Source organism: Protopterus annectens, chromosome 6.part0 (assembly GCF_019279795.1).
Source record: "Protopterus annectens isolate FY-2018-M chromosome 6.part0, PAN1.0, whole genome shotgun sequence".
Classification (NCBI taxonomy): Eukaryota; Metazoa; Chordata; order Ceratodontiformes; family Protopteridae; genus Protopterus; species Protopterus annectens.
The window spans coordinates 531237838-531253353 of NC_056737.1; the positions used below are offsets into that span (position 1 = coordinate 531237838).

The following is a 15516-nucleotide window of genomic DNA, read 5'->3' on the forward strand; positions in this document are numbered from 1 at the left end:
AACTTGTACTGGCTGAAAATCCAACATATTGTGAAAATTTGCATTTGGATCATTACTAATGCTCTCCAAGGTGTTGTTAGGCAAATCATTGATCTGTGGAGAATTTCTTGCTTGTTGCTGAGCTATACACACAGATCTGCATATAGTATTCTCTTCACTGTTGTTCAAGCCACCATAACCAATTCCTGTTGCTCTCCCTGCTTCCTTAGCTTCTTATAACATGTGCCCTAATTCAGGCTTGGTATATGCCACACCCCTCTTCTATTTGGCATGGTCCCTTATTTTCTTTGAGGAGTTTATCTTATATCAGACATAACTTGGTGTCAGAATTCTCCACATTGGTGTTATCTTTGAGAAGAGAAAAGGCAGTTTGAATTTTTTCATTTTAACATTCTATTCTCCATTTGTTTAAATTGGCCAACATCTCCACATACTGCAGACCCACGTTTTGATTGAGTTCCAGCCATTTGTCAATGATTTCTTTGGGCAGGTATTCTCCTATGGGCATCTTGGTAACTTTCAGACTTTTGGGTACCCTTTGTACATGCAAACAGTTCTTGAAATATAAGTTGTTCTATTGTAAGAGTTTGATCTCAACAGATCTCTATCATGTTCTCTAAATCCTTCAGCAAACTTCAGGACTGAGTTACCTGGATTAGGTAGTTCTACACCACTGAATGGATCTATTGGTGGAGGTAGACATCCTGTTAGTGCTTCATTGCTTCTATGGAAAACAATATTCACATTCAAGTTGTTAGTTCTCTGAGATGTAGAATGACTTATACACCCTTCTTGGTTGAAAACAATTGAGCTATTGGGTGTATTGTATAGGGTAAATCCAGTAACATCAAAAAGCTGGATCCTGTTTGGCTTTCCATAAGCACTGAACACCAAAAAACTCCAAACAAACAGTGAAACTGAGCTAACTTGAATATATAAACTCAATAAAAGTCAGAAATAAAAACAAAACCAATTTTATTACAAGCACATTATCAGTAAGTGCTTTTGTATCTGTATGTGAGACTTCTACAGACTGAATAGTGCACTACTAAAACTCCATTAAATACATACAAATTGATCACATGATTAATAAAACAAGATAATTAATATTTTAACCCTTTTCTTTTTAAATAAGCAACAAAGGCTTCATGGTTGTTAACCCAGGAGAATAGCAATCATTTAATCTTACTTGCCATAAATATTCATACCACCCTAGTTCATCTTCTGTATTAAACATTTTATCAAAACCTTTTACATCATCAAAAGCTATGAATTTAAAATCTACAGTGCATTTGAACCTATTTGCTAGATTAGTAATGCTTCCAAGTGCATGTCTTTCATCCCCCACTTGTACTACATGCTCGTGTTCGTACATTCTCATAAAATTCTCTTGTCATGCCACCTGTGTAAAAAGATATACAGGATCTACAACTCAATAAATATACAACAATTTTTGATTTAGACGTGTAGTTTCCCTTAATTTTAATACTGTTAATTAATAATTCATCAATATCAGTATACAGATAATCACATAAATTACAATTGTGACATTTGAACATGCCTGGTTCATAGGTTCATAGGTTCATACTAGGCTATCTGCCCTAGGGCATTTATAAGCCTAGCCAGAGTGTGTGTGGCTTTCACCACCCCTTAGGATGAGAATACTATACCCATTAATTTGTTGTGCCTCTGTCCAGCAGTGATACAGAGATGATTCCCGGGGTAAACCTACGATCTCCCATCCACTCGTCAAGATTTCTCTTGAACAGAGTCAGTGAGGGGCTCTGCCTCACATGGACTGGGATTCTGTTCCATAGTGTAGGGAGTCTCTGGGTGATGAATCTGTCCCTCCAGCACGTCTTATTTATATCCATGTTGAGGTTTATGTCTCTTGCTCTCGTGGCTCTGGTGGATTTGGATTTTTTGAGGTGGAGCATGTCCATTAATTCTGGGTTGGACATGGCCTTGTATGTCAGGCACAGATCACCTCTGAGCAGATGGTATGCGACTGAATAGAGCTGGAGTTTCTTCAGTCGGGCATCGTATGACATATGTTTGAGCCCCTTTATCCTTTTGGTGAGGAACTTTTGGGGTCTTTCCAACTGCTGCAGGTGTCGGGTAAGGTACATTCCGAATGGGGTGTTGTACTCAATCATTGGTCTGATAAGTGAAGAGTACAGGGGTACAATGACCTCTCCTGATCTGGATGTGAATCCCTTCATGATCAGGTGGGCAATGTAGAAGGTCTTCCTAACCACTTTGGCAATGTGAGTGTCAAAAGAGAGGTTACTGTCAACTTGGGTCCCCAGGTCCCTGATAACTTCTTCCATGTTTAATGGATTACCACCTATGTGGTAATTAGGGGTTACCTTGTTTTTCCCAAAGGGTATGACTATACATTTTTGGCATTTAGCTTAAGGCCATGGCTCTGGCACCAGTTATCCATTTCTATGAGACCTTTCTGGAGGATGTCTGTGTCTGATGGAGTGTCAATTATGGTGCCCAGTTTGCAGTCATCTGCAAATTTTGTCAACCACAATCCCCTATGTTTGCCTGCACTTCAGAAAAATAAATGCCGAACAAGAGGGGGCCCAGGACTGAGCCCTGTGGGACACCGCTCGTGACCGGCTTAGAGTCTGACATGGCACCAGCAACTCTAACCCTGTGTGTTCTGTCCTTGAGCCAGTTTGCAACCCATCTTGTGACATATGGGTTTACATCTAAGCTGGTGAGCTTTTCTATGATGCCCGAGTGGGGTATTGTGTCGAACGCTTTTGCTAGGTCAAGGTAGGCTGTGTGAACTGCCTTACCCTCATCAATGGCCTTAGTGACTGTTTCGAAAAAGTCGACCAAGTTCAAGAGGCAGGATCTGCCCTTGACAAAGCCAAATTGGGTAGGATCCAGTGTCTGTAGGTCCCCAATGTCTTTATTTATGAGTTCCATTATGATCCTCTCCATAGCTTTGCAGACAAGGCTCGTCAAGCTTATGGGGCGGTAATTTCCAGGGTCCGTAGAAGCACCGCCTTTGTGGAGTGGGACCACAGTTGCCGTACGCCATTCTTTGGGTACGTATCCTGCACTTAATACTGGGCATATTCAACTTTGATTGAAAATAGTTCTTGAAACGCTTGCCTGTCTTTTGTACAAACACTGGATGATCACCTACTATTGTATTTACCTCTGGGCAACTTCTAAAAAAATTCCAGTTGTTTCTTATATTACTTTTAATTGCTCTATCATCCATACTGTTACTAATTTGTATGAAAATGCTAAAGTTCACATGAAATGTTGAAATGTTTATCACCACTGAATTAAAAATTATTAAATTATTGGAAATAAATCTGTATATCCCTCAGAGCCACATGCTCCAGGGATCTAAACCTTATCATCAGAATAAACAAAAACATGCTGGAGGGATAGGTTCCTGACCAAGAGACTCCCCAGACTCTGGAATAGACTGCCCATACATGTCAAGCAGAGCACCTCTTTGGCCCTCTTCAAAAGGAACCTTGACGATTGGATGGGAGAAAGGAAATTCACCCCGGGGATCATGTCAGCTAGACAGGGGCCCAGGGAAGTAAATAGTGTGGGAAGAAATAGCCAGGGAATTGTTATGGCTAGGCTTGTATAGGCCCCTAGGGTCGATAGCCTAGTACCAACCTATGAACCTATAAATATTACAATTTATCTGCCATAGAAAAAAAGATGTTTTATAGTTTGGTTAATAACAATAGTACATTAATAACCAAAGCAGACAAGGGCAGCACATTAGTGGTGTTTGATAGGACAAAGTATGATTTCAGAATGTTGGAAATTTTGGCAGATACTAATTTTTATAAAATAGTGTCCTATAGTGAAGTAAAGAAAGTGTATTAATTTATTGATTCACTGGCAGAAAAGTGGTTCTGCAGTGGCAGAATAATGTAAACAATCAGGAAGTATTTAAGAGTAGACAGTCCTAAACCAAGCTCTATCTTTGGCTTACCTGAAATATATAAGGACTTAGATAACCCCCTGCTTAAACCCACTGCTGCCAGTAATAAAGGGAAAACTGAAACAATGGCAATTTTTGTAGACAAGCATCTGCAATGGATAGCTGAACTAAGTAGTTCTTATATTAGAGATAGTTTTGATTTCATGAGCTTAAACCAAACATGGCACTCCCTGGAAGCACTTCTATCACTAGAAGATGTAAATGTCTTATGCGGTCACAGAAACCTCGTTCAAAGCCTCAGAGAGTACCCCGGCCTTACAAGGCTACAATGCCTCCCCACACCTTTAGACCACAAAATGAACATGTGAAAACCAAAGTAGGCGGTGTTTCAATCCATATTAGAGATAAATTCACCTCCTGTCTAGTTAGACTGCACAACTCCATGGAGTTACTTCAGGTCCAGGTTATGATGAGTAAGACCTCCATTCAAGTCATAGCCAGTTATAGATCCCCTCCATCGGTCATAATGTCCATGAAGCCTACTCGACCAAACTGGAGACAATCAAAATTTTGCTGAACACATTGGTTATGGGGGATTTCAATTATCTCACCAATAAACTGGGAAACCTATGCTAGGTCTAACTCGCTCGCACAAAAGTTTCTTGACTTTGTTAATTTAAATGCCCTAGAACAAATTGTCCATACCCTGACAAGAGGAACAAACATTCTGGGTCTGGTCCCTCACCAACATGTCAAACAAATGCACTGCCACAACTGTCAGACCCTCATTAGTTAAAACTGACCACAAATCAGTCACATTTGAGCTGGCACCAACACCAGAACTCACAAAGGGTGAAATCAGATGAAAAACCTCACCAAAGCAAACTATACCCTCCTAGGTGAAGGTATATATGCATTCCAAGCCCCACCCCAAGCTGAAAGCGGTAACTACACCAAAGCTTACACTAAAGCACTGTGCAATCACATGCATAAGTGTATAAACTCTGCTGTACCAGAAAGAATCAAAGCCAGAACCCCAACTGAAAACAAGCTGCCATGGTGGACATCCAGCATCAACAAACTTTACAATAAATGCAAAATGTTGCTGTCCAAGAAAACAAAGACAAGGCCCCAACAATAGAAAAGCACCCTCCCCCAGCCTCAACAGGCAAATAAGACAACTTGTCAAATCCTCTAAGGACTCCTTTGAGAGAAACTTAGCAAGTACAGCCAAGGATAACCCATAAGGTGTTTTACAGCTATGTACATAACCTAAAAGGTAAGACCCAAGCATGTGCAGACCTAGTGGCCAAGAGTATCACACACATTGACCCCACAGAGATAGCAAAACTGCTAGCAGATAGGGCTGGCAAAAATTTCACTCCCTTATCCCCTCCTTACTTACAACAAACCTTCCCCCAAACTCCCCCGCTCCATCCTACATATCTGAAGAGCAGGTCCTCAAAGCCTTGTCCAATGCAAAAAATACAGCCTCTATGGGACCAGGAGACACCCCAGGCTGTCTTCTAAATAGGCTAAAACATGAACTAACAATACCACTCAGTACCGTTTTCAATCACAGCCTAACCACAAGCTTTGTTCCTGTGGAAAGGAACACAGCAACAGTGATTCCCTTCCACAAAGGTGGCCTAGTAACAGACTCAGGGAATTACAAACTCATAAGCCTGACCAGCCTCATCTGTAAAATCATGGGACGTATCATTCTGGACCTCATAAACAAAGACATAGGTGACCTCCAAACCCTGGATCCTACCCAATTCGACTTAATGAAGGGCAGATCTTGTCTGCTAAATCTGGTGGATTTCTTTGAAAATGTGACTAAGGCCATTGATGAAGGCAAATCTGTGCACACAGCATATCTAGACTTTGCAAAGGCTTTTGACACAATCCCACATTCAGGCATTACTGATAAACTTAGAAAACTTAATGTAAACCCCTTTGTTGTAAGATGGGTTACCAACTGGCTCAGAAACTGGATACACACTATCAAAGTGGGTGACTCCACATCAACTGGCAGACCTGTTACCATTGGGTGCCACAGGGCTCAGTTCAGGGCCCTCTACTGTTTGGTGTATACTTCACAAAAGTTCAGGTCAAAACTAAGGGGTTGTGGCTGATCAAGTTTGCAGACAACTGCAAGCTAGGTGCAATCACTGAATTCCCAAATTATGTCAGTTTATGCCAGGAGGGTCGCACTCAGACCAGTGACTGGACTGGTGTGTTAGTCATGGTTTCAAACTTAATGAAAAGAAATGCATCATCATTCCCTTGGGCACAAACAATGTCCCTTCACACCATCAAATCAACAACAATACCCTAAGTACCCATGAAGTGGTAAGGGACCTGGGATCACAAGTTGACTGTGACCTTAACTTTGACCACCATGTGTCTACTGCAGTAAGGAAAGCTTTTTATGTAGCACACTTGATTAGTGAGGGTATGTCCTCAAGAGCAAAAGAAGTTATAACCCCAATATACTCGGCACTTAACCTGACAATAATTGAGTATAATTCCCCATTCATCATGTACCATACTAAGCACCTGCAGCAATTAGAGAGACCTTGGAGGTTTCTAAGAAAGATCATCAAGGGGCTCCAGCATGTGCCTTACATAGACTGACTAAAGTTCCTGTCACTATACTATGTATCATATCGACTTCATGGGGAGACTTATGCCTGGCCTACACAGCAGTCCAAGAACCAAACCTAATGAGATTGCTGCATATCCGTAAATCAAACTGGACAAGGGCTACCCATTCCAGGGACCTAAATATGGTCTGTGACTTAAATAGGACATGCTGGAGGGACAGATTTATCTCCCAGCCACTGCCACATCTTTGGAACAGGCTACCAATTCATGTGAAGCAGAGCACCTCTATGAATTTATTCAAGAGGAAGCTGGACGTGTGCATGGGGCACTGTAAATTCTTACTGGAGATAGCACCCACAACCCTCTTGGACATAGCAGTCATCACTAAATGCAATCTTGGATATTGACTAGTATTTCTATGGTATTATACTGGGATGAAATGGCTAGGCTTAAAATGACCTCTGGGTCGACAACCTAGTAATCTCCTATGATCCCATGATCCTACGAGTAAGACAGAAGATTTAAGTATTTCTGAGACAGATTTGTTGGTCACACTTGACATTAAATCATTATATACAGTTATATCGAATGAAGAAGAAATGGAAATGGTCAGAATGGAATGAATTAAGTCAAAGCTATTTTCCAATAATACTGTGAGTCTTTTGTTGGAAATATTCGACATAACATTAAGTTATAATTTTTTTTAATTCAACAGCAAAATTTACTGACAGAAGAATGGTGTGACAATGGGGGTCACAATGGCTCCTAGTTATGAAATGTCTTCATGCATGGATAGGAGAGAGCCAACATCTTTGAGAGCATTTATGCTGATAATATTGTGATATTAAAATGTTTTATTGAAAATGTGTTTCTAATTTGGAGAGGGGGGTGTTGAATTGTTAAATGATGTTTTAACCTATGTTAAACAATATCAGCTCTTTTTTTACAATTTACATCCAACATCAATTATTTGGATTTAACAGTTTAAAAAGACAGCGAGAAATTAATTATGAAAATACATAACAAGGAGGTGCAAAATAATGTGTGCCTACATTATAGATGTATGCATCCAAAGAAAACTAAAGAAAACATTATAAAAGTTCAACTGATGAGAGTTAATAGATTGACGAAGAGACAAAAATATTTTTTCGATGAGGATGCTAGCTTATGTAACAAATTTTTAAGTAGGAGTTGCCCTATAAGTTTAGTGTTGGACAAATTTGCAGAAATGTGTAATATAAGAAAATCAGATCAGGCTGTGACTGGGCAGCCATGGTGGTGCAGTGGTTAGCGTTGCTGCCTCACAGCAAGAGGTTCTCTGGTTTGATTCTCGGCTGGGGTGCCTTCTTTGCGGAGTCTGCATGTCCTCCCTGTGGTTGCGTGGGTTTCCTCCGGGTGCTCCGGTTTCCTCCCACATCCCAAAGACATGCAGTAGGTGGATTGGACATTCTAATTTGGCCCTAGGTGTGTGTGTGTGTGTGTGTGTGTGTGTGTGTGTGTGTGTGTGTGTGTGTGTGTGTGTGTGTGTGTGTGCCTTCCGTGGAAGGTTGGCTGGCAACTCGGCGCCGTAAAACTCCACTGCCAATCATGAGCAGGCAGATGATCCGCTGTGGTGACCCCTAACTGGGAAAAAGCCGAAAGAAGAAGAAGAAGAAGAAGAAGATCAGGCTGTGACTAAAAGACCTAAGGAAGTGGACTTTAGCATTTCCATGCAAATTATTAACAGTGTGGATGATACAGCAATTGAAAATATTATAACAAACAATTGTAAAATTTTTAGAAGTTGCCCTCAGGTAAAGTAGTAGTTGATTATTCAGTGTTTGTACAAAAGAGGGGCAACAGTTTCAAGAACTATTTTCAATCAAATGTACTCAGTATTAATTGCACTAGACTAGGCATGTTCAAATGCCACAATTGTAATTTATGTGATTACTGGTACACTGATATTGATGAATTATTAATAAACAATTACAGTATTAAAATGAAGGGACGCTACATGTGTAAATCAAAATTTGTTGTATATTTAGTGATTTGTAGGTCCTGTATTTATTTTTATGTAGGTTGCATGATAATACAATTGGGCAAGAGAATATATGAACACAAGCATGCTGTACAAGTAGGAGATAAAAGAAATGCACTTGGCAAACATTCCAAATCTAGCAAATGCACTGTAGATTTTAAATTCATAGTTTTAGAAAATGGAAAAGGGTTTGTTACAAATCTAGTAAATGCACTGTAGATTTTAAATTCATAGTTTTATATGATGGAAAAGGGTTTGATAAAATGTTTAATATGAAAGATGAACTAAGGTGGTATGGATATTTATGGCAAGTAAGATTAAATGCTTTCTGTGAAGACTTTGTTGCTTATTTTAAAAGGAAAGGGTTAAAACATTAATTAGCTTGTTTTATTAATCATGTGATCAATTTGTATGCATTTAATAGAGTTTTAGTAGTGCATTATTCAGTCTGAAGACGTCTCAAATACAGAGATGAAAGCGCTTACTGATAATGTGTTACTAATAAAATTGGTTTGTTTTTTTACTGCCGAATTTTATTGATTTTATATCTTCAAGTTAGTTCAGTTTCACTGTTTGGAGTGCATTGCAAACATTGACAGAATGAGCAATGTAGTAATGGGGCCATCAATATAAACCATTTTAACCAGTAAACCACAAAGAAGTATTTAAAAAATTCTGAACAGTGATGATATGCATCTTACTCAGGCAATGGCTGGGATTCATAGTAGTGCAGTAATAACATTTGTGCAGTTCACTGCAACAATATGTTTCACAGTTAAGTAGATAAGTATTAGCATAGTCTTAGAATTACCAGCACCCTGTACATGATTGCTGTATGTACATTATTTATTGTTGTGCTCTGACAGGCAAAATGTTTTCCTTTGAAGTTAACAGTGTAAGTTGCCAGTTCAGTTTTACTGACATAAGGCCTACTAAGAAAATGGATACACTCATTGTCTTCTGTTTGCTGACATACTATGCATGCATATGAGACTTCTCACACTTGAGCAGTACATTTAAGTAATGGATGAGTAGAACTAGATAGAAAAGCATCTATACTGATAGTTTTTTTAACTTATGAAAACAAAATTCTAGGGGCAGCACACAAATATAAGGATGTTTCTCTTTCTTCAGTTTTGCAGAACACACCTGATTTTTCTAATATTTCACTCTGTCCCCAGTAAAAAGCACAATCCAATAGAAAGTCTGGCCGCTTGGTGGTACTTCACCGGCCAGACTTTCTCTGTTGGTATATGCTCAACTTACAACAGACATGCTGGTTGGGCTGTCCAATCAGTTTGTTTGCTTTTGAATGGTAATGATTCTTTATTGCATAATTTGCCATATACAACCAAATGTTGTTTTCTCAAGCATTAAAGTATTTTTATCTCAAAAATTCTATTATCTTCAAAAAATGTTGAACACAAATGCTACCAAAAATTCTCCAGGAAGTGTAATTTTAATGAGTCTTAGTAGCAATGTAAAGTACTTTAAGCACTTCTGTTCACTGCTTGCTTTTTCTTTTTTCCTGGCCGCATGCACAGTACTCAAAATTATAATAAAATGCAATTACAAAAATTGTTTTGTGTGCTCAGTAGTACTAAATGAGTTTAAGCATCATAACTAGATTTGTATAGCATCATTCACTGTTCTCTTTTGCTAGCACAAGTTCTCTGCAGGGTAGTAGAAAAAATTAAAAACTGCATACCTGTCAAGCATAAGCACATTGTCAAAATCACATACAGCTTCTGGCCACTGCTGCACGTCAGTGTACAAGATCCCACGTTGTAGGAAAGCATTTAGATTTTCATAGGTATCATTAAGGAGAACTAAAATATAAAATAATATCTATTTAGCTATAATACAGTACGGTTGTCTACTTCATGTATCATAACAATGGATGTTTGAGTAGACCAGTGTTGCAATAGTCATTACAATATGGAACATATCCTGTCAAAAATACTGTACATCCGGGTAGTCTACACAGCTGCAAAAAAGCAGAAGTCCTGACCAACACAGCAAAGTATAAACAGATATTTTATTTGTTAAGTGCTTTTACGTGCTACGCCATTTCATTAGACCATACACTATATTAAAAGCAGCTAAAATCAACATATAAACATCAATGCCTAAAAATCAATAGTCCAATAAGAACAGGCAGCAAATAAATCAGTGAACCAGCTTATGAGCCTGTAAAGCTAGTTTTAAAGGAATACTGCTATTTAATCCTGGTGCTTTATAAGCCCGAAGGGCAATAATCCACTTCAATTTCATTTGTTCCACTCTGTTAACAATATCTCCACCTCTAATATCCTCAAAAACTAATTGCAAAGCTAAAAAATGAAAATCATGATCTTTGGAAGCTAAAATAGGTTGTGCAAGAGTGCTCATACTTGAATAATTCTTCATATCACCCGAGTGCTCTGAAATCCGTTCCTTAAAGAAACGTGGTTAGTTTTCCCAACATAAAAAAAATAGCATAAAACCTTGGTATAAACTCTTTTTTAGTTACTGGGTTCACAAAAGATTTCTCTGAGGAAATTAGGTGAAAGACTTTACAGGAACAGCAGGGATATGTACCTAGCCTATCAGATCTCACATGACTATCATTGTTCTTACCAACCATCCTGTAACAAAGAAGACTTTTTAAGGAAGGATTATTCCTAAAAATATAGCTAGGCTTATTCCCAACAACTTCCTTTACACTAGCATTAGTCATAAGTACAGGCCAATGGTTATTTACAATATCACACACAATATTAACATCTCTAGAGTATGTTCAAGGTGATCCTGGTACCTTCACCAAAATTTCTAGAGGTTGTAAGAGGTTTTCTCTTTCAGTAAAAATACAAAGTCACATTCTTTCTATCAACAGCAGCAACATCAGCAAACTTTTTAACCTCAGACAGGGAATATCCTCTACTGGCAAAACTAATACAAAGATTGCTAAGTGCTTGTTCATAGACAAAATCATCAGTATGCAATCTAGACATCCTGTGTGATTGTCCTTTCATCATGTTAGAATAAATATGCTTGGTGTGCTGTAGTCTACATAGCTTCCATCTCCTTCTTTGCACACCATACATCTGTCCTTAGCAAAAGAATACATGGCAAAACTCAGAGCTTTCTTGCTTGAAACAGGGAGAATGATGGCTAAAGTATTTCATCAGGTCATCTCAGAAGACCAAAGGAAGAAGGGACCCTAACCAGTCCATGGAAGGAAATATAACAGGGACAGATGGAGAGTGCTAGTACTGCAGCAAACATCCTACGGTTATGGTAAGTAAACCTACATAACTCTACATGTCCTTCATTAGCTCACTGTTGCAGTGGCCATTACAATATGGGATCATTGCCTAAGATCAGGAAGACAGGACATATGGAGAAGGATACAGGCTATGATTCCCTGAAGTTCAACTCTAGATAAGCCTGCTGTGGCTCTTGTAAGAGAATCCAACTTCTAGTGGTTGGTGAAAGTGAGAACAGAGGAATAAGCTGCTTCTAGAATAGATCTAGAATCCACTCCTTTCCAGAATGCTTCAGAAGTGGCCACTGCTCTAGTAGAATGAGCTTTGATGTGCTGATGAGGATTTTTGCAATAGTTAGATTAGAAGAACTTAACAGCATGGGCAAGTCATCTAAAAATGGTCGCTTAGATTCTGGCTGTCCTGTTGTCTTACTATCATAGGACAGAAACAGTTGATTTAATTTCCTAAAATCTTTAGTTTTGCCAAATAATATCTTAGCTGTCTACCATTCAGAGAATGATGAATTATCTCTCTCCCTTGTTTTGAGGATCAGGATAGAAAATAGAGTGCTGGATAGTCTGATTGAGAGCAAAGTCACAGACAGCTTTAGGCATTAAGGGAGGGTTGTTTTTTAAGACTCACATTATCTTTGTGAAAGGTAAAAAAAGGCTAAATAGACAAGATGGCCTGAAACTTAGACACTTGTCTAGCAGAAGTCAGATCTAACAGCAAGGTAGTCTGCAAAATTAGACATTTTAGAAAAGAACTGGCTGCGCATTCAAAAGGAGATAGAATTAACTCCTGAAGAAAAGAATTCAAGTCCCAAGAAGGAGAAACCTTTTTTTTCTTGATGGCCAAATATGCAAAAACCCCTTTAAAAATAATTTCACTTGAAGAAAGGAAGAAGGGAGGTGTCCAGTGGCAAGCATGCTGAAATAACAGAGACGTTTTGAGTTTGTTACACTCACAAGAAATGCAGACTCCAAAAGAAAGAGCTTTTAACTGCTTTCTTTTATAGAGGTGTACAGGCTAGAATTGAGCAATTCATGCTGGTACTTGACAACCAGCGGGTGACCCAGCTTGAGATGGGCCTTGTCCCCTATTTTTGACAGTAACAATAAAATGTTTTCCATTTGGCGAAGTAAGATTTTCTGTTAGTAGATTGTCTTGTCTCCTTCAGCACTAGCTACACAGCCTGAAAAATGGTGAATATAAGGGTTCAAAAGCCTATAATCCATAGAGTAACACTGAGATTTTGAATGCTGGGAAGACTCAGGCTCCATTCTCCTTTATGTGCAACTCCATTTTGTGAGGAAGTCTTTGTTAATTGCCTCTGGCTGATCACATGATAATGGAGAAACAATGCTGTCTGGGCCAAAAGGGAGTCGCCAGTAACATCTTTGGCAAGTCCTTCCTAATCTTTTGAAGGACTTTGAAATATAGAGAAAAGAGGGAAGGCATAAAAAACATCCCCATCCAGGGGACTGAAAATGCATATGTATTCCAGACCATATTGCAAGGTTTCATGGAACAGAACTATTTCAATTATCTGTTTAGACAGGAGGTGATTGTTCTTATTTTGGGAGTTCCACATTGGTGAAATATCTGTAGAAAGATATCAGTGTATAGCATCAACTTATCAGGGTATATCCCAGATCTTCTTAAAGAATTTGCAACTATGATCTGGTCTGACAGAACATATGTTGCTGACAATTTGTACAGAGGATTAAATCTATGAGCTGCAGTTTCTATGGTACCGGGTTTGATTCCCTCAACGCTCATCTGTCTATTGTGTGACCTTGAGCAAGTCACTTAACCAGATAGTGCTTGGGGAAACTGGGAATTTTGGCTAGAATCCTAAATGGTCCCAAGGACTGCAAGCCAGCTAACTACCTATGAAGAGTTAATATGTGTTGAATTGTTATGCCTGGGAAAACATGGCTAGTCTGCAAATAGTAAGAGCTTGTTTCCTCCTATTTCTGTACCACACCACTGTGGTGTTATCTCTAATCATTAACAGACCTCATGGAGGCCAAAGTTAATTTACGGTGCTCAGGGGAATTTATGAGGACCCTGCTTTGTGACTCCCAAATCCCTTGTATCTTGACACTTTCAGAAACAGCCCCCCCCCCCAGCAGCAAACAAACAGACACACACACACACACACACACACACACACACACACACACACACACACACACACACACACACAAATTAAAAGTCCAAAGCATCTATGGTGACTACCTGAGAAGGGTTGGGGGAATACCTAGGTTCAGTAAGACTTGATTGGCCTACCAAAGGAGTTCTTTATTCATAAAACTGAGGACAATTATTGGAAAAGACAGAAGATAAGAATTCTGAGTCCAAAGAGATATGCAAATTCTCCAAAGCTTCCTCATATTGATTCTGGCAAATGGAAACAAAGATACAAGAGACCACGAATCATAGAATTCTCAGAAATCCTCTTGCAGTAGAACATCTATGATGAGAAAGACTGAAGTAGTGATAATGGCAAGAAAGCATTTTTTCAGAGGAAGAAAACTCATCAGAAAAGTATCCAGAAGACATCCTAGGACAATATCTTGAGAGAAGGAATCAAGGATGACTCCTTAAAATTTAGTGTGAAACCTAAGTTGTTCAGAAGATTCATGGTGAACTATAAAGATGCTGGAGTGTTTTGGTTGGTAGATGCTGAGATCAGGCAATCACCATCATAAGGATATATGAAGCTTGCAATGACATATCATGGGAGCACGACATTTTTAATAGAGACTCTTGGGATGGCAGATAGACTAAAGAGCAAAAAATTAAATTAAAAATGCAATCATATGGCATAGAATCTTTTTTTTTTTTTTTTTTTTTTTTTTTTGTGAATGGGACTGTGTAGATAAACATCTTTCAAGCCCAGGATAATGGGCTAGAAGGAAAAGAAAGAGGGTTTGCAGAGTCCACATTCTGAATTTTGGAATGTGAAGAAATGTGTTTAGTTTGGAAAAGTATAAAACATGTCTACTATAGTCTTCTTTTCTGGGAACAAGAAAAAGTCTGGAATAAGAACCCTTACCCCAGTGGACCTGGGGGACAGGCTCAATGATCCCTTGAAAGAGATGTTCTGAAATATCTGAGACAGGAGATGAAGTTGGTCTCTTGGAGGCTGAGGAATTCCTGATGGAATGGGGGAAGATGCCCCTTCTGGAGCCTGCATGCTTTATGATTCCATAAGAGTCTTAAATTATTAATTTCCAAGATGGAAGACACAGGGAAAGATTACCTGCAATTTTGAGAGGAAGGCTGTGATGGGGAGAAAGGGGTGAAACAGGAGACAAGTAAAGTCATTAGTTTTTCTTTAGGAGGGAAAATCCTTCAGATCCATCAACTTTCTTTTTTAGTGTCACCATACCATTTTTTTTTTATTGCTGTTTGGAAGAGTTTTGCTGGTGTGACAACATGTTTTTTGAAAAAAACTGTCCTGGATTAGATGAGTAGTCTCTTTGTTATTTCAGAATGGGTGATAAGAATACTTACTTAATCCCTTGCATTAATCTTAACATATTTTCTAGTTTATTTTAAGAACCTCTACAGAGGTATTATCAAATAAAAAGTCTCTTTCCAGAGGACATTTAACAGCTGTGCCTTCACCTCCTCTGGGAAATTTTGAAGTCCTACCCAGGCATTTCTTCTCATGAAAATCACATTAGCAGCAT

The 15516-nt window shown here is 38.9% G+C and overlaps 1 protein-coding gene across 1 annotated transcript in view; it reads right to left on the bottom strand.

Annotated features, from left to right (window-relative positions):
- TTC6 (tetratricopeptide repeat domain 6) overlaps positions 1-15516 on the bottom strand; it is a 2436149-nt gene that overhangs the window by 1425735 nt on the left and 994898 nt on the right. The window contains exon 8 of the mRNA XM_044074245.1: positions 10273-10393. Coding sequence (XP_043930180.1) covers positions 10273-10393 — 121 coding nt within the window. The remainder of the gene's footprint in view (positions 1-10272; positions 10394-15516) is intronic.